The 20277-nt window shown below is 43.1% G+C and overlaps 1 protein-coding gene across 1 annotated transcript in view; it reads left to right on the top strand.

Annotated features, from left to right (window-relative positions):
- Positions 1 to 20277, top strand: part of CRLF3 (cytokine receptor like factor 3) — a 49896-nt gene that overhangs the window by 10669 nt on the left and 18950 nt on the right. Inside the window, exons 2-4 of the mRNA XM_054459955.2 lie at positions 9917 to 10124; positions 16568 to 16655; positions 17645 to 17822. Of these exons, the coding sequence (XP_054315930.1) occupies positions 9917 to 10124; positions 16568 to 16655; positions 17645 to 17822 (474 nt within the window). The remainder of the gene's footprint in view (positions 1 to 9916; positions 10125 to 16567; positions 16656 to 17644; positions 17823 to 20277) is intronic.

The following is a 20277-nucleotide window of genomic DNA, read 5'->3' on the forward strand; positions in this document are numbered from 1 at the left end:
ATCTGCCCACCTTAGCCTCCCAAAGTGCTGGGATTACAAGCGTGAGCCACCACACCCAGCCCAGCCTTTTTTTATTATTGAGGGCTATCAGTGAGTCACTAATATTTGCAGTTATTTTAGTTGTTCCTGTTAGCCATGAAAGCTTGAGAAACTAAATTTTCCTAATCTTCAGTTTCCTTCTGTGTAAAATGAGGATAAGGGTAGTATCTGCTTTACCTGGCCATTGTGGGAATTAAAATGAGAAACTTATTTAAAATGCTTAGCACTGGGTGTGGGGAGGGGGGAGGGATAGCATTAGGAGATAGATATACCTAATGTTAAATGATGAGTTAATAGGTGCAGCACACCAATATGGCACATGTATACATATGTAACAAACCTGCACGTTGTGCACATGTACCCTAAAACTTTAAGTATAATTATTTAAAAAAAAAAAAAAACGCTTAGCACAGTGCCTAGGACATAGGAGATTCTTAATTAATGTCAGCCATGATAATACTAAATATTATTGTTATTCAAGGTGACATCCCCTGTTCCTCCAACTGACAACTTATTCTTTAAATGTCTCCTACTCTCTTTCCCATCATAATGCTCTTTTATGCTCTGATGGCAGTTTGTGGCTGCCCCAGATATGTAAGAACATAATTCATTTCATTATAGTTACTTTTGCTTGCCATCCCCCTTACCAGAATGAGAGTTTTTGAGGTGAAGACCATGCTTTATTCATCTTTATAACCCTAATTTCTGACACATACTAGGCCTGAATAAATGTTGAATGAATGCCTTTATGAATGTTGTGGGTGTAATTTGGCAGACATTCTTTTTTCGATTGTCTTGGTCTTGATGATGTGCACTCTATTAGTATAGATAATCAAGAATTAAACATGTATTTTTTTATATGATTTGTTTACTGCTACGTAATAAATCTGTGCCAAAGCTTAATGACTTAAAAAGCAACCATTTTATTTGCTTACAATTCTGGAAGTTGACTGGGGCTCAGATAGGTAGTTCTCCTGGTTTTGCTTGGCAACACTCTTGTGGTTGCAGTTGCAGCTGGAATGTCTGACAGAGAACATTCACTTATATTTGGAGACTTAGTATTAGCTAGTCTCAGTTGGAACACTGGCATACCTGGGTTTTGGCGCCAGTCTCTCTCCCTGTCTTCCTCCCTTCCTGCCTTTTCACCTTCCTGTCTCTTTCCCCTTGTCCTCTCCAGAAAGATAGGCATACTTCTTTCATGGTGGCCTCCAAAAAGCAGATGTTGACAGTTCTTCTGAAGGATGAGGCCTAGAACTGGCACAGAATCAGTTTCACTCTATTGCTGTGCACGTGTGACTGCACTGCTAGTCACAGGCCCAGCCCAGATTCTGGGGGAGAGGACCACACAAGGCCACGAGTAGTTGGAAGTGTGAATTCCTGGTTAATTGGCGGCCACTACTGTAACAGATTACCAAATCATATAATATACGTTTTCTGTTTGAAAGTTCTCAAATAAGCATTTTTTTTTCTAAAAAAGTCATAAGTGTGAGAGAAACAAGGAGAAACATAGCAGTGCTTACAAGTCCATTTTTGAGTCAGACTGAATTCAAAATCTCTGCCTCTTCACTAACTTTGTGATATGGCCAGTTTCATCTCTCTGACTCCCATGTTACTCATCTACACAGGTTCTCTTCACAGGGTTATGGTAGAGTTTAAATGAGACCACAGGTACAGTTTTACCTGGCATACAGGTACTCAGTAGATGATAGCTGCTGCTGTATTGTTGCTGTTTCCATTATTACTAATGACTGGTGTCTTGGTGTCAGCACAAAGACAAATAGGTAATGTAATATACATTTCACAGAAACTGAGAAAAAATGTGTTGATTAGCGTCATCAATTTCAGTTGACTATTTTTTATCTTCGTCTTTATTTATTTATTTTATTTTTATTTTTATTTTTTTTTTAGACGGAGTCTCGCTCTGTCACCCAGGCTGGAGTGCACTGGCGCAATCTCGGCTTGCTGCAAGCTCTGCCTCCCTGGCTGATGCCATTCTCCTGCCTCAGCCTCCCGAGTAGCTGGGACTACAAGTGCCCGCCACCAAGCCCAACTAATTTTTTGTATTTTTAGTAGAGACAGGGTTTCACCATGTCAGCCAGGATGGTCTTGATCTCCTGACCTCATGATCCGCCCGCCTCAGCCTCCCAAAGTGCCAGGGTTACAGGCGTGAGCCACCGCACCTGGCCTTTTTTTGTTTGTTTGTTTGTTTTTGAGACGGAGTCTCGCGCTGTCGCCTGAGCTGGAGTGCAGTGGCACGACCTTGGCTCACTGCAACCTCCGCCTCCCAGGTTCAAGCAATTTTCCTGCCTCAGCCTCCTGAGTAGCTGGGATTACAGGTGCCCGCCACCATGACCAGCTAATTTTTTTGTATTTTTAGTAGAGACGGGGTTTCACCATGTTGGCCAGGCTGGTCTTGAACTCCTGACTTCGTGATTCGACCGCCTCAGCCTCCCAAAGTGCTGGGATTACAGGCATGAGCCACTGTACCTGGCTGTCTTTTATTTTTGATAAATATGTTTTTCTGTTTTTTTGTGGTGTTTTTTGTTTGTTTGTTCGTTTGTTTGTTTGAGACAGAGTCTTGCTCTCTCACCCAGGCTGGAGTACAGTGGCGTGATCTCGGCTCACTGCAACCTCCACCTACTGAGCTCAAATGATTCTCCTGCCTCAGCCTCCCAGTAGCTGGGATTACAGGCAGGCACCACCAAACCCAGCTAATTTTTGTGTTTTTAGCAGTGACAGGGTTTCACCATGTTGCCCAGGGTGGTTTCAAACTCCTGAGCTCAGGCAATCCACCTGCCTCAGCCTCCCAAAATCCTAGGATTACAGGCATAAGCCACTGCGCCTGGCCAGTTTTTAATCAGTATGTTCTTGTTAGCAAATAGTTTTGTATTTTGTGTATGTGGTTTTCTTTTTTGTTTGTTTGGTTATTTTTGAGGCAGGGTCTCACTTTGTCACCCAGGCTGGAAGGCAGTGGTGCAAAAACCACCCACTGAAGCCTCAACCTCCCAGGCTCAAGTGATCCTGTCACTTTAGCCCTCCAAGCAGCTGGGACTACAAGCCATGCCACCACACACAGCTGATTTTTTGTATTTTTTACTAGAGACAGAGTTTTGCCATGTTGCCCAGGCTGGTCTTGAACTCCTGGACACAAGTGATCCGTCCTTCAAAAGTGCCGGGATTATAGGCATGAGCCACCGCACCAGGCCTCTACATATGTCTTTTTAGTAACTAAACTCTGGAGGAAAATATATCAGTCACTATTGTTTTGGAGGGTTGTGAAGGAAATACTCCCTAAGCTTTTGGGTGGCTTAGTATTGAAATACAAACTTGATGAATTTTTGGCATTTTGTGAGCTCTTAATCATGTTAAAATTTTAAAACAGTTGTTTTGGGGTTATATTCAGCTGTAGTGGAAACTTTGTAAGTTTTGTTTTTTATTATTTATTTATTTTTTTTTTTTTTTTGAGGTGGAGTCTTGCTCTATTGCCCAGGCTGGAGTGTGATGGCACTATCTTAGCTCACTGTAACCTCCACTTCCCGGGTTCAAGTGATTCTCCTGCCTCAGCCCAGTAGCTAGGACTACAGGCGTGCACCACCACGCTTGGGTAATTTTTGCATTTTTAGTAGAGACGGGGTTTCACCATGTTGGCCAGGCTGGTCTCGAACTCCTGACCTCCTGACCTCGTGATCCACCTGCCTCGGCCTCCCAAAGTGCTGGGATTACAGGCATGAGCCAATGTGCTCAGGCCAAAACTTTGTAAGTTTTAATGGTCTGTTACATTAAAGGTTTTAGTGGCAGTTATTTCAAAATATTATTAATCAACATAAACAATATATATTACAGTTTCCTGTTTGAAATCTTGTCTGTCATTTGTATTCTTAAATCTATTTTGTTACAAATCACCACAGTTGTTTTTGCCTTGAATGGCTAGGTAGCATTTGAAGCTGATTGGTTGTCCACCACACAATTCTTTACACAGGGACAGGAAATACTACGTGTTATACCAAGAAGTGTCTTTAGCCAATACATAATTTACAGATTTATCTGGGAGCGCTTTTAAAATAGTGTTCTGTGGCCGAGTGCGGTGGCTCACGCTTGTAATCTCAGCACTTTGAGAGGCCGAGGCAGGAGGATTGCTCGAGTCCAGGAGTTCGAGACCAGCCTGGGCCACGTGATGAAAACCCGTCTCTACAAAAAATACAAAATATAGCTGGGTGTAGTGACTGACACATGCCTGTGGTCCCAGCTACCTGGGAGGCTAAGGTGGGAGAATCACCTGAGCCCAGGAGTTCGAGGCCGCAGTGAGTTGTGATTGTACCACTGCTCTCCAGCCTGGACGACCAAGTGAGAACCTGTCTCAAAAAAAAAAAAGTGTTTCTGTAAGTACAAAACAGCATGGTGTAATGAAAGAGCATAGTCTTTGGAGTTAGACTGTTTCTGGCACTGTGAAGCCTTAGGTAAGTTGTCTTCTTTGTCTTCTTTGGTCCTCACTTTCTGAAACTGCATTGTGAAGATTTACTGAGTTAACAGTGAACGCATGGAACCATTGGTACCACATCAAATATGAAGAAATTCACTCAGCAGTGGAGCTGCATTTTTAAATTAGTTTCATAAAGTCAAGCAAATGAACTTGATTGGTTACATGATTGGATTAAAGGTGACTCGGCTTTAAATCATGAAATATTTCAAGGAAAAGAAAATGATCCCATGGTAGTATCAAGTTTGAAATGGCAGTGGTTGGGATTCTATGAGCAAAAGGGACCAAATTTACAATGAGAGTACAGGAGGTGAATTTGGAAATTGAGTCTCACTTTTTTAGCCCTCTCTCTGTTTTGTGTTCACATACTTCCTTTTTTCTGAGGTTCTGAAACAAAAACAAAACGTAGGCTCTGCAACAGCTGAAGGAGCTTTTGAATTCTTTCTAAAGAGGAAATTGACTTCACCTAACCAATGCACTTCCTGTGTATGCTATATCCGCTAAAGAGCAAGACAGGACCTCAGAGGCACAGTGCTCAACTGCAGAATTTCCTCTTGGCCATTTGAAATGTATTACAGCGTTCTGACACAAGGTCTTCATTTATTCTGGTATCTGTAATATGTATACAAAGCAACTGAGGGTCCTGTTAAAAATACAGGTTTGGCCGGGTGCGGTGGCTCATGCCTGTAATCCCAGCACCTTGGGAGGCTGAGGCGGGCAGATCACAAGGTCAGGAGTTCGCGACCAGCCTGGCCAAAATGGTGAAACCCCGTCTTTACTAAAAATACAAAAAAATTAGCTGGGCGTGGTGGCGCATGCCTGTAATCCCAGCTACTAGGGGGGCTGAGGCAGGAGAACTGCTTGAACCCGGGAGGCGGAGGTTGCAGTGAGCCGAGTTGGCGCCACTGCACTCCAGCCTGGGCGACAGAGCAAGACTCCAAAAAAAAAAAAAAAAATACAGGTTTGGCTGGGTGCGGTGGGTCACGCCTGTACTTCCAGCACTTTGGGAGGCTGAGGCAGTAGGATCATCTGAGGTCAGGAGTTCGAGACCAGCCTGACCAATATGATGAAACCCCATCTCTACTAAAAATACAAAAATTAGCCAGGCATGGTGGCATGCGCCTGTAATCCCAGCTACTCAGGAGGCTGAGACAGGAGAATCACTTGAATCCGGGAGGTGGAGGTTGCAGTGAGCCAAGATTGCTCCATTGCACTGCAGCCTGGGCAACAAGAGCAAAACTCCATCTCTGAAAAGAAAAAAAAAAAAAAATACAGGTTCTAGGGGAGGAGGAGGAAAGAAAAAAAATTCATGTTCTGATTTAGCAGTTCTGGGTGGGGCCTGAGATTCTGAATTTCTAACAGTATCCCAGGGGTTGTGTTAAAATCATAAGGTATTCTCTCTTTGGTTCTTTTAGAAAGTTCTTTGAAACACATATGATTAACTGCGTTTTCACTCAACAGCACTTGTTTGCCAGATGCTATGTAGATGAGGGCCCAGTTTGCAAAGATCTCATAGTTGAATGGTGAGCTGAATCAAGTGCAATTTGGGTTTATGGCCTTTCTTTCTTTTTAAAATTTTTACTTGGATTTATTTCACAGAAATTCTTTGGTAACTACAGAAATTAATTAACAATTAATTTAGGATTTCTCTTTGTGATTTAAAGAATTATTTTACTAACTGCATAAATATTATTATAACTGCGTTAATGTCAAATGGAGAGAAAAAGGCCGGATGAGGTGGCTCACGCCTTATCCCAGCACTTTGGGAGGCTAAGGTGGGTGGATCACCGGAGATCAGGAGTTCAAGACCAGGTTGGCAAAACTTTGTCTCTACTAAAAATACAAAAATTAGCCGGGTGTGGTGGCATGCACCTGTAATCTCAGTTACTCAGGAGACTGAGGCAGGAGAATCTCTTGAACCCAGAAGGCAGAGATTGCAGTGAGCCGAGATTGCGCCACTGCACTCCAGTCTGGGCCACAAGAGTGAAACTCTGTCTCAAAAAAAAAAAAAAGGAAAGAAAACTGTTTCTATGATCTGCCCACCCAGTAAATGATACTGCTGTTTTCCTGTTTTAGTCCTTGGGCATGGGCATTTTTTGTTTTTACATGGTCGTGAACATTTCTGGGAAACAGTGTTGTATTCTGCTTTTTAAATTTAGAGAGAATTTAGAGAATAAATAGAAAGTTTTTAAATCTATTAACTGTTGAAATATTGTCCTTTATTCATATTTTGATATGTTCTTTCTTGGTGGATTTTTCTTATACTTTAAACTTTCTTGGTAAGAGAAAGTTAACAAAAGGGTTATGGTGGTAAACAATATGTCATATGAAACTAAGATAATAATATCTGGAAAGCAAAGTATGTTTTTGCTTTAACTTATCGGAGTGGCTTATAGTTAGAATTTTCCCATTAAGCGAGAGAAAATGAGTTATATGTTACCTGAATTGTTTTTTGAGAAGAGGGCCTTGCTCTGTCGCCGAGGTCAGGTTGCAGTGGTGATCCTCCCACCTTGGCCTCCCAAAGTGCTGGGGTTAGAGGCATGAGCCACCATGCCTGTTATCTGAAGTCTTTAAAATAAAAATCTGGACCACTCCTGTAATCTCAGCATTTTGGGAGGCCAAGGTGGGAGGATTGCTTGAAGCCAGGAGTTCAAGACCAACTTGGGCAACATAGCAAGATCTCGTCTCTACAAAAAGTGAAAAATAAAATTAGCCAAGTGTGGTGGCCCGCGCCTATAAGCTCAGCTACTCAGGAGACTGAGGCAGGAGGATCACCTGAGCCCAGGAGTTCAAGGCTGCAGTGAGCTAGGATGTGCAACAGAGTGAGACCTTGTCTCTGAAATAAAAGAAGAAAAATCTGGTGTCTGTATAAACAATCTATTTATCTTCATAATATATTTGACAGGAAGATTTTCCTGTCATATCCCCTAGAATATGGGTTCTTAATCTGAGATCTGTAGATTTAGGGCAGTGTTTCTCAAATTGTGGGCTACAGAATCACAGGTGTGCTTGGAAAAAATGAGAACTCCATCCATACACTCCTTTAGCCCCTCCTGTCATTTTCTGGTTCAGTAGGTCTGGGATGGAACTCTGCAGTCTGAATTATAACAAGTAGCCTACATGATTCTTCTGCAAACGAAGTTTTGTAATTACTGCTCCAGGCAAGCCATGGTTTGGCTCTGAGGGAATTTGTAAACTTCTGCAATTGAATAATTTTTTAGGGTATAGATTATTTATTTTTGGGGGAAGAGGCTTTTTCTTCTCTTTCAATAACTTTGAAAAGAAGAGGCCTTATAAACCTCTCATTTAGATTGACAAAGAGCACTATGATTCAAAAAGGATTAAGTCATTGTCCCAGCTCTGCCTCCTACAGGCCTCTTTGGTTTTTAAATAATTTTTGGTTTTCTTTTAGCATAATGAGGGCATTTTATCCATGAGTTTTTTTGTTTGTTTGTTTGTTTGTTTGTATTGTGGCTTTTCATTTTTATTTAGAGACAGGGTCTCACTCTGTCACCCAAGCTAGAGTGCAGTGGTGCAGTCACAGCTTACTGCAGTCTCGACCCCTGGGCTCAGGTGATCCTCCCACCTCAGCCCCCTAAGTAGCTGGGACTACAGGCATGTGCCACCATGCCCGGCTAATTTTTGTATTATTTGTAAAGGCAGGATTTCTCCATGTTATCCAAGCTGGTCTCAAACTCCTGGGCTCAAGTGATCCTCCTGCCTCAGCCTCTCAAAGTGCAAGGATCATAGGTGTGAGCCACTGCACCCGACCATGGCTTCCTTTTTTTTTTTTTGAGACGGAGTCTCACTCTGTTGCCCAGGTTGGAGTGCAGTGGCACGATCTCAGCTCACTGCAACCTTTGCCTCCCGGGTTCAACCGATTCTCCTGCCTCAGCGTCCTAAGTAGCTGGGATTACAGGCACGCACCACCAAACTCAGCTAATTTTTTTGTGTTTTTAGTAGAGACGGAGTTTCACCATGTTGGTCAGGCTGGTCTTGAACTCCTGACCTCATAATCCACCCACCTTGGCCTCCCAAATGCTGGGATTATAGGCATGAGCCTGCATGCCCAGCTGACCATGGCTTTTTAATCTACCATTTCTTTGCTGCTTTTCAGTAAAATGAATTTTAATCCCCTCGTAATTAAACAATTTTTAGTATTGAAACGTACAATTTTCAAGAACAACTTTGTATAGATAATAATAATTTATAACGTTTTTTATCGAGTATAACAATGTGCCATTTATTTTACCCACTGTAGTACCTAGATTATTTTAACTTATCCTCACAGCAACTCCATGAAGTAACTATTATTTATTTCTCTTTTTTGAAATGGAGTCTCACTCTCTTGCCCAGCTGTAGTGCAGTGGCGCAATCTTGGCTCACTGCAACCTCTGTCTCCCAGGTTCAAGCAGTTCTCCTGCCTCAGCCTCCCAAGTAGCTGGGATTACAGGCCCGCACTACCACGTCCAGCTGATTTTTGTATTTTTAGTAGATACAGGGTTTCACCACATTGGCCAGGCTGGTCTCGAACTCCTGACCTCAAATGATCTGCCCTCCTCGGCCTTCCACAGTGCTGGGATTACAGGTGTGAGGCACTGTGCCCGGCCGAAATAACTATTATTATGCTCATTTGACAAATAAGAAAATTGAGGCATAGAATACTTAATTAACTTAACCAAATTGACATAGTTTGTGAATGATGAAACCAAGATTTGGCTTATTCTATCTGACTTGAAGGGCAATTCTGTGTACTTCTGCCTGTTTGTGCAAATGAATCACATTTGGTTTATCAATGAATGGAAGATGTATATATACAATGGAATGCTATTCAACCTTAAAAGAGAAGGAAATTCTGTCATTTGTGACAGCATGGATGAACCTGAAGGACATTATGCTAAGTGAAATAAGCCAGATACAGAAATAAACATACTGCATGATCTCATATGTAGAATCTAAAAAGGTCGAAGTTATAGAAGCAGAAAGTAGAATGGTGCTTGCCAGGGATGGAGTTGGGGATGGGGAGATGTTGGTCAAAGGTACAAAGTTTCAGTTATTTAATATGCGTAAATTCTAGAGAGCTCAAGTACAGGATGGGGACAATAGTTAATAATAGTGTAATGTATACTTGGAATGTGTTAGGAGAGATCATAAGTGTTCTTACCACACACAGAGGTAACCACGTGAAGAGATGGACATGTTAATTAGCTTAACTATAGTAACAGTTCACTATGTATATGTGTATCAAAATATCACACCTTAAATATAATTTCATTTAATCTTTTTTTTACTAAATTCAAGATGATGGTTATACAGTGCTTTTAGATTAATGTGAATTATACCTTTGGATTAGCCTTTTTTAAAGATTCTGATTTCGAGTATTTTGTTATTTCTTTTTAGATCAAAGAAAGTGCATCACAGACAAGGGATGTTCTCAAACAGCATTTTAATGATTTAAAGGGAACCCTTGGAAAGCTCCTGGATGAGCGATTGGTGACCCTTTTGCAAGAGGTGGACACCATTGAACAGGAGACCATTAAACCACTAGATGACTGCCAGAAGCTCATAGAACACGGAGTCAACACTGCAGAGGACTTAGTCCGAGAAGGTGGGAGACCAGGGAGCCTGTTGCATTAGTGCATTCGTCCATTTTCACACTGCTGATAAAGACATACCCGAAACTGGGCAATTTACAAAAGAAAGAGGTTTAATGAACTTACAGTTCCATGTGGCTGGGGAGGCCTCACAATCATGGCAGAAGGTGAAAGGCACAACTCACATGGCGGCAGACAAGAGAAGAGAATGAGAGCCAAGCGAAAGGGGTTTCCCCTTAAAATACCATTAGCTCTCATGAGACTTATTCACTACCAAGAACAGTGTGGGAGAAACTGCCCCCATGATTCAGTTATCTCCCACCGGGTCCCTCCTGCAACACATGGGAATTATGGGAGTACAATTCGAGATGAGATTTGGGTGGAGACACGGAGCCAAATTATATCACAGGTTAAATGTGGTTCGTTCAGATTGACATTTTGCTGATTTCTCAGGATAGCAGCAGGCTTCTTGTCAGCTGTGGGGTTCTTAGAATGTTCTTACCTAGAGACAGTTTGTAATATAGGATGACAGATATACAGTTAGGTATCCCATGGCGAGTGCAGTTGAAGCGTTAGTTACAATTAGTTATAAAACAAGAAAGAATAAATGATATGGGGCACATTGAGATGTTTTGATACAGGCATGCGGTGTGTAATAATCACATTGTGGAAAATGGGGTATCCATCCTCTCAAGCATTTATCTTCTGTGTTACAATCAATCAAATTATACTTTTTTTTTTTTTTTTTTGACACAGGGGTTTTGCTCTGTTGCTCAGGCTGGAGTGCAGTGGCGCTATCAGAGCTCACTGCAGTCTTGACCTCCCTGGCTCAGGTGATCCTCCCACCTCAGCCTCCCAAATAGCTGGGATTACAGGCACATCCCACCATGCCTGGCTAATTTTTGTATTTTTAGCAGAGACAGGGTTTCACCATGTTGCCCAGGCTGGTCTCGAATTCCTGGTCTCAAGCAATCTTCCCATCTTGGCCTCCCAAAGTGCTGGGATTACAGGCGAGAGCCACCACAATTACGGTCTCCATTGTTTTATTTAGAAAGTTTAAAAAAATGTGATTGGTGTTTACTCCTATCTTTGCCAATTATTTCCACTGTGTCATGCCCTGCTGCCTTCCTTTCTTCATTCTACCACCTTCCTTCAACAGAGATCTTTGTCAGGCACATAACATAAACAAGGGGGCCAGGTGTGGTGGCTCACGCCTGAAATCCCAGCACTTTGGGAGGCTGAAGTAAGTGGATCACTTGAGGTCAGGAGTTTAAGACCAGCCGGGACAACAGCCTGTCGCTACAAAAAAAAAAAAAAAACTTAGCTGGGCATGGTGGCATGCACCTGGAGTCCCAACTACTTAAGAGGCTGAGGTGGGAGGATCCCTTGAAGCCAGGAGATTGACACTGCAGTGAGCTGTGATTGCACCACTGCACTCCAGCCTGGGTGATGGAGTGAGACCCTGTCTCAAAAAATATAAAATAAGAATAAGAATAAAGGCTGGGCACGGTGGCTCATGCCTGTAATCCCAGCACTTAGGGAGGTCGAGGTGGGCGGATCATCAGGTCAGGAGATCAAGACCATCCTGGCCAACATGGTGAAACCCCGCCTCTACTAAAAATACAAAAATAGCCAGGCGTGGCAGCGCATGCCTGTAGTCCTAGCTACTCGGGAGGCTGAGGCAGGAGAATTGCTTGAACCCGGGAGGCGGAGGTTGCAGTTAGCCAAGATCGTGCCACTGCACTCCAGCCTGGGTGACAGAGTGAGACTCCCTCTCAAAGAAAAGAATAAAATAGGTGAGAGTTCTTTCTTTTGGGATTCAGAGCCCAGTGAGAGACAGATACATGCTAAGAGATGAAGACCTTATTGGAGCATAGAGGAGGAAGTTCTTAACTTTGTCTGGAATAGTGTAGGATAGCTTTCTGCAGGAAGAGTTCCACAGAGGCTTGAAGCAATTCATCAAGCAGACATAGGAAAAACAGGAGGTAACAGCATGATTCCAAGCAGAAGTAACATTATCATAAGTGGAGTGAATGGCATATTCAAGGATTAGTTGAAGCATTTTAAGCAGCAGAGTGACATGATCAGATGTGCATTTAAAAAAAAAATGACCCTGCCTATTTGGAGACTATGTTAGAGATTGTAAGACTAGAGGGAAAAGAGACTGATTAAAAAGTTATTAGAGGCCGAGGCCAGGCTAACACCTATAACCCCAGCACTTTGGGATGTCAAGACGGGAGGATCACTTGAGGTCAGGAGTTTGAGACTAGCCTGGCCAACATGGTAAAACCCCATCTCTACTAAAAATACAAAATTTAGCCAGACGTGGTGGTGGGCACCTGTAATTCCAGTTACTCGGGAGGCTGAGGCAGGAGAATCGCTTGAACCTGGGAGACGAAGGTTGCAGTCAGCCAAGATCGCAACACTACACTCCAGCCTGGGCAATACAGCGAGACTCCGTCTCAAAATAAAAAAAAATTATTAGAAACTGGGCACGGTGGGCATGCTTGTAATCCCAGCACTTTGGGAGGCTGAGGCGACATAATGAGACCCCATCTCAAAAAAAAAATTAGAAAGTAATCCAGGTAGGAATGGTAAAGGCGGTGGCTGGTAAAGATGAGGCAGGGCTGATTTTAAGAGATTTTGAGCCAGGCACAATGGCTCACACCTGTAATCCCAGCACTTTGGGAGGCTAGATAGGAGAGGAGGATCATTTGAGGCGAGGAGTTCAAGACCAGTCTGGGCAACGTAGTGAGATCCTTGTCTCTAATTTTTTTTAAAAAAATTAGGCGGGCTGAGCGCAGTGGCTTACACCTGTAATCCCAGCACTTTGGGAGGCTGAGGCAGGCAGATCACGAGGTCAGGAGATCGAGACCATCCTGGCTAACACAGTGAAACCCTGTCTCTACTAAAAATACAAAAAATTAGCCAGGCATGGTGGCAGGCGCCTGTAGTCCCAGCTACTTGGGAGGCTGAGGCACGATAATGGCATAAACCCAGGAGGCGGAGCTTGCAGTGAGCCGAGATCACGCCATGGCACTCCAGCCTGGGCGACAGAGCGAGAGTCCGTCTCAAAAAAAAAAAAAAAAAAAAAATTAGCCAGGCATGGTGGCACACAGAAGTTGTCCCAACTACTCAGGAGGCTGAGGTGGGAGAGCTTGAGCTATGATTGCACCACTGCACTTCAGCCTGGGCAGCAGAGCAAGACCCTGTCTCTTAAAAATAAAAACAAAAAAACAAGACAGAGTTTTTTGTTTTTTTTTTTAGAAATAGAATTATTGATGATTTTACTGAGCAGTGACTGTTATCTGTAGATGATTACCTACATATGTGATGGAGGGGAAAGGAAAGGATTTGTGATGACAAAAATCAGCCTACTTTTGGATTCTGAATAAATAGTGGTGCTGTTTTTGACAAAGGAATTGAAGGAGAAGGCGGGTGCTTAGTACATAGTTAGGCATTTGGCTTGGGCATGTTGAGTTTGAGGTGCTTAAGATGGAAATACGGGTATGATTCTTAGGAGATCATACCAGGCGATGTCAGTATGGCAGTTAATGGCATATATATCAAATCTGAATCCATTGGAATAAGTATAATCATCAAGGGACACCGTGTAATGTGAGAAGAGCAGATGAAAGAGATTAGAACGCTAAGGGGCACCAACATTTAAAAGTCAATTGAGGAAAAAGGAGCTAGGGAAGGAGACTGAATTCCATCCCTTCTGCAGAATGAGTGCTGGGAGTGGTGTGGGAAAAAAGTGTGGATGATTCACAAGGCTGCCACTCCACCTGGAAGTTAATCTTCTTTTGGTCCCACTTAGAATATAGTACGGGTGTTATCTTAACATTGCTGGTTACATTTTTGTCTTGTCTTCAATGAGAAGTGTTTATTTGCCACTGACCATAACAGTGCTTTTGAGAAAATTCTAGCAGTACCATGAAATGTCTTTCCCTGGTGGCTTTGCATTTGGAAACAAACCTAGAAGCAGTGCACCATGGGCCAGGAGTGTACACTTATCACCCTGAGGGCTGATCATTTGTTTTTATTTTAGAAGATAAATCCTGGCCGAGCGCGGTGGCTCATGCCTGTAATCACAACACTGTGGGAGGCTGAGGTGGGCGGATCATCTGAGGTCAGGAGTTCAAGACCAGCCTGACCAACATGGTGAAACCCCGTCTCTACTAAAAATACAAAAATTAGCTGGGCATGGTGGTGGGCACCTGTAATCCCAGCTACTCGGGAGGCTGAGGCAAGAGGTTGCAGTGAGCCGAGATTGCACCATTGCACTCCAGTCTGGGCGACAAGAGCGAGACTCCATCTCAAAAAAAAAAAAGAAGATAAATCCTGGCTGGGCATAGTGGCACATTCCTGTAGTCCTAGCTACTTGGGAGGCTGAGGCGGGAGGATCCCCTGAGCCCCAGAGTTTGAGGTTGCAGTGAGCTGTGATTATACCTCACACTCCAGCCTGGGTGACAGAGTGAGACTCTGTCTCAAAAAGAAAAAATCCCTTTGAGGCAGTGTGAGTGTTACAGCATTTGATACTTGAATATTTTTGTATGTCCAAAATTTAATTTAATTAATTTATTTATTTTTGAGATGGCATGTTGCACTGTTGCCTGGGCTGGAGTGCAGTGGCACGATCTCAGCTTGCTGCAGCCTCTGCCTCGCGGGTTCAAGCGATTTTCCTGCCTCAGCCTCCTGAGTAGCTGGGATTATAGGCGCCTGCCACCACGCCTAGCTAATTTTTTGTATTTTTAATAGAGACAGAGTTTCACCATGTTGGCCAGGCTGGTCTAGAACTCCTAACCTCGTGATTCACCCACCTCGGCCTCCCGAAGTGCTGGGATTACAGGCGTGAGCCACTGTGCCTGGCCTATGTTTTTTAATTAAAAAAAAATTATTATACATCTCAGCAGCAGAAGGAAACTTCAGGAATATTTTTAATGTCAAACTCTTTCCTATTCTCCTGAGGGATAGAAACTTACTTATGGAATTTTGAGGATTTTATTTATTTATTTATTTATTTTTGAGACATAGTCTCACACTGTTGCCCAGGCTGGAGTGCAGTGGCACGATCTTGGCTCACTGCAACCTCCACCTCTCGGGTTCAAGCAATTCTAGTGCCTCAGCATCCCTAATAGCTAGAACTACAGGAGCGTGCCACTATGCCCAGCTACTTTTTGTATTTTTAGTAGAGACGGGGTTTCATCATGTTGGCCAAGCTAGTCTTGAACTCCCAACCCCAGGTGACCCACCAGCCTCAGCCTGCCAAAGTGCTGAGATTATAGGCATGAGCCACAGTACCCGGCCATGTCTCTGTTTTTCTTTTGGTTAAGGAGAAGGTCATATGGTCTCAAAAAACTTGAGTAACTACAGGGCACATTCAGATGGAAAAGAGTTCTGGCAGTGTTCTTCAGGGCTGTGGAAGGACATAGAAGTTGGTCATTTTCATATCATATGCCTCTATGTAACTTTTTTTTGCAGAGGGGACGGAATCTCGCTCTGTTGCCCAGGCTGGAGTGCAGTGGTGCGATCTCGGCTCACTGCAACCTCCATGTCCCAGATTCAAGCAATTCTCCTGCCTCAGCCTCCCTAGTAGCTGGGACTACAGGCGCCTGCCACCACACCCAACTAATTTTTGTATTTTTAATAGAGACAGGGTTTCACCATGTTGGCCAGGATGGTCTTGATCTCCTGACCTCGTGATCCACCTGCCTCCGCCTCCCAAAGTGCTGGGATTACAGGCGTGAGCCACCGCGCCCAGCCTGACATTTTCTTTTTATTGTTCTGTTGAATAATTTGTAATCTGATATATGATACTCTTTTAGGAAAACATAGATGCATCATTTGGCTTTTCAAGCCTTATGCCCAGCCTGGGCAACATAGTGAGACCTCGTCTCTACCAAAGAAAAAAAAATAGCTGGGCATGGTGGCGTGCACGTATGGTCACAGCTACTTGGGAGGCTGAGATGGGAGGATTGCTTGAACCTGGAAGTTCGAGGCTGCAGTGAGTTATGATCCTACCACTGCGCTCCAGCATGAGCGACAGAACAAGACCAGTCTCAAAAAAAAAAAAAAAAACACCCTATCCCCTATTGCTCCTCTCAGGGCAATATTTTGTACTGGCTCCTATTGAAGTTCATAATGATTCTGTAGGAGAGATGGAAAGAAGTCCCTGGGCTTTCGGCTTTGCCTAAAATTGGTTGATTTCCTTGTATAGAGTAGATAGATTTTTCATCTCTGGCAAAATGTTGCCACCGTATATCCCTTTTCCTCTTGGATTTGATCTTAGAGTCACTTCTAAAATAGTTTCTACTTTAACTTTTTGGGAATTTGACTGTGGCATCACTTAAGAACTATTTGCAAGAACGCTAGAGACCCACCCAGACATGAGTTGTGTTGATTACTTTATATGTGACCATTTTCATTGTTCTAGTTCTCTTATTCTTGATTGTAGGTGAGATCGCCATGCTTGGTGGTGTGGGAGAAGAGAATGAGAAACTGTGGAGCTTTACCAAAAAGGCCTCGCATATTCAGTTGGACAGGTAAAAGAGTTTGTGCCTTTTGGACTTACTTTTAAGCATTTAAACTATGTCTGCTTTTTTCCTCCCTCTGTTCAAGATTCTGATTAAGGGAGATAGAGAATATATATTTCAAGGTTTTCAGGCCGGGCGTGGTGGTTTACACCTGTAATCCCAGCACGTTGGGAGGCCAAGGCCGGCGGATTGCTTGAGGCCAGGAGTTTGAGACCAGCCTGGCCAACATGTTGTGAAACCCTGTCTCTACTAAAAATATAAAAATTAGGCGGGCATGGTGGGGCATGCCTGTAATCCAGCTACTTGGAGAGGCTGAGACAGGAGAATTGCTTGAACCCGGGAGGCGAGGCAGATGTTGCAGTGAGCCAAGTTTGCACCACTACACTCCAGCCTGGGCAACAGAGCAAGACTCCATCTCAAAATAAATATAAAATAAAATAAAAAATTATCTGGGCATGGTGGCGTGCGCCTGTAGTCCCAGCTACTCGAGAGGCTGAGGCAAGAGAGTCACTTGAATCGGGGAGGTGGAGGTTGCAGTGAGCTGAGATCACACCACAGCACTCCAGCCTAGGGGACAGAGTGAGACCCTGTCTGAAAAAAAAAAAAAATAGCGTTTTACTGCCCATTACCACTGTTACTAATGAAATAGTTGTGATTATAATCCTTGGTATAGTATTACTACACATTTTTTCAATCCAATATATAAAAGAATTGTTAAATTTTAGAAATTCTCAATGTATTGTTGAAACGGAGTCATATTCCAGTAAACCAGATCTTTTGGCATAAACTGGACAGTTATGATCCTACGAATTTTCTGTCTTACTTATATTTATTTGAAAAGAGAATCTTTGTGTAACATCTTGCAAATCCCCTACTGCCATGAGAATTATTTACTGGGGGCTTCAGGATCTTTCAAGCATGTGACTGCTCTAAAATATTTCTTGTATTTTTTAACTCTCAGTTAGAGGTCTCATAACACATGAGCTTCGTTTCCTCAGCTTGCCAGAAGTACCTTTACTGGTTGATGTGCCTTGTTTATCTGCTCAGTTGGATGACTCAATTCTTAACATAGTGAAAGACCACATTTTTAAGCATGGAACAGTAGCATCTCGCCCACCAGTACAGATAGAAGAACTAATCGAGAAACCTGGAGGCATCATTGTACGATGGTGTAAGGTATGTAATTCAGAATTCTAGAAATGACTTCCACATTATAGGTTTGAGATTTGGAGGCCTTTCAGATTTTTTCGTTGACTACTTTTAAATACATTCTTTTCTTCCCAAACAAAAATCTCTTTTACTTTACAGTTAAAATGAAGTCACATGGAACACTGAGGTAGCTCTTCCAGTTTTATTTTTATTTTATTTATTTATTTTTTGAGACAGAGTTTTGCTCTTTCACCGAGGCTGGAGTGAAGTGGCGTGATCTCGGCTTACTGCAACCTCCATGCCCTCCCCCGCCTGCCGCTTCCCCCAGGTTGAAGCCATTCTCCTGCTTCAGCCTCCTGAGTAGCTGGGATTATAGGCACCTGCCATCACACCTGCCTAATTTTTGTATTTTTTGTAGAGACAAGGTTTCACCATGTTGGCCAGGCTGTTCTTGAACTCCTGACCTCAGGTGACCCACTCGCCTCGGCCACCCAGAGTGCTGGGATTATAGGTGTGAGCCACCGTGCCTGGCCTTTTTTTTTTGAAATGAAGCTTTGCTCTGTCGCCCAGGCTAGAGTGCAGCGATGCAACGTCCGACCTCACGTGATCTGCCCACCTTGGCCTCTCAAAGTGTTGGGAATACAGGTGTGAGCCACTCCAGGCCTGGCTGACATTTTCTTTTTTTTTTTTGAGACGGAGTTTTGTTCTTGTTGCTCGGGCTGGAGTGCAATGGCACGATCTTGACTCACCACAACCTCCGTCTCCCGGGTTCAAGAAATCCTCCTGCCTCAGCCTCCCAAGTAGCTGAGATTAAGGCATGCGCCACCATGCCTGGCTAAGTTTGTATTTTTAGTATTTTTGTATTTTTAGTGGAGACGGAGTTTCTCCATGTTGGTCAGGTTGGTCTCAAACTCCCAACCTCAGGTGATCTGCCCACCTCGGCCTCCCAAAGTGCTGGGATTACAGGTGTGAGCCACTGTGCCCAGCTGAGATTTTATTAAAAGGAAATTTTTTTTTCTTTTTTTGTAAACATGCTGTTATTATTTCATAACAGGACTGTCATTCCATTTTTATTATTTTTCCTATCAGTGGACCTAGTTATTTCCAGTTTTTTGCTATAAGTATTTTTACTTGTGTTTCTTTATGGACATATGTGAAGTTTGTAAAATATTAATATTTACCTAGCTGTAAAATTATGAGGTCTTCTTAGAGTATTGGATCCATAGGCTGATAGGTAATAACAAACTTTCCACAAGATGATAGTATCAATTTAGCCTTCTAAGCAGTATATGAGTTTCTGTTATTCCATATCTTGACCAATAATTGGCATTGTGAGACTTTATATTTTTGCCTAAATGTAGCTTGTTGTGGTTTTATTTATTTGTTTGTTTGTTTTTGAGACAGGGTCTCACTCTGTCACCCAGGCTGGAGTACAGTGGCACAATCATGTCTCACTCCAGTCTCAACCTCCTGGGCTCAAATGATCCTCCCGCCTCAGCCCCCAAGTAACTGGGACTTCAGGCATGTGCTTCCACAGCCAGCTAAGTTTTGTAATTTTTTGTAGAGATGGGGTTTTGCCATGTTGCCTAGGCTGGCCTCAAATTCCTGGGCTCAAGTGCTCCACCCGCTTCGGCCTCCCAAAGTGTTAGGATTATAGGCATGAACCATCATGTCTGGCCTTGTTGTGGTTTTAGATTGTATTTGCCATATTACAAATTAGGTTGAATATTTATAGTACATATTTTTGGCTATTTATGTTTCTTCTCCTGTAGAACGCTTATTTATGTCTTTTACCCATTTTTCTATTGGGTGGCTAATTAACATACAGAATATATGCAGGATCCCTAAAAATTAATGGAGGTTCTGTATACTGTATGTTAATTATCTCTTGGTTATTATGAATGATGTATGGTTGTGGGAAACTTATTGAATCTTGAATGTTTTATCTTTGGCATTGATTGAAAAACATGCCATTTCTTCAAAGGAGGCAGACTTTTTAATATCAGACTGGGAAATATAGAACACATGGTTCAATAAAGAAAAGAAGGGAGCCCAGGCGCAGTGTCTCACGCCTATAGTCCTAGCACTTTGAGAGGCTGAGATGGGAAGATTGCTTGAGCTCAGGAGTTAAAGATCTGACATATGGTGAAAGCCCGTCTCTACAAAAAATACAAAAAATTAGCCGGACATGGTGGTGTGCACCTGAAATCCCAGCTACTTGCGGGGTGGAAGGAAGAGGATGGCTTGAACCCGGGATGTGGAGGCTGCAATAAGCCGAGATCACGCCACTGCACTCCAGCCTGGGTGACAAAGTGAGACCCTGTCTCAAAAAAAAAAGAAGGGAGATAATGATGTGATGGCATATTTTCTATGGCCTTCCCAAGAATACCCCATATTCAGCATGTGGGCCTGTCTGCTTGGTCCAAAATGGCTCCGTTCAAAGTTTTTAAGCAGTGATGCTGAGAGAAGTCATTTTCTGTTT

The sequence above is a fragment of the Pongo pygmaeus genome, chromosome 19 (assembly GCF_028885625.2).
Source record: "Pongo pygmaeus isolate AG05252 chromosome 19, NHGRI_mPonPyg2-v2.0_pri, whole genome shotgun sequence".
Classification (NCBI taxonomy): domain Eukaryota; kingdom Metazoa; phylum Chordata; class Mammalia; order Primates; family Hominidae; genus Pongo; species Pongo pygmaeus.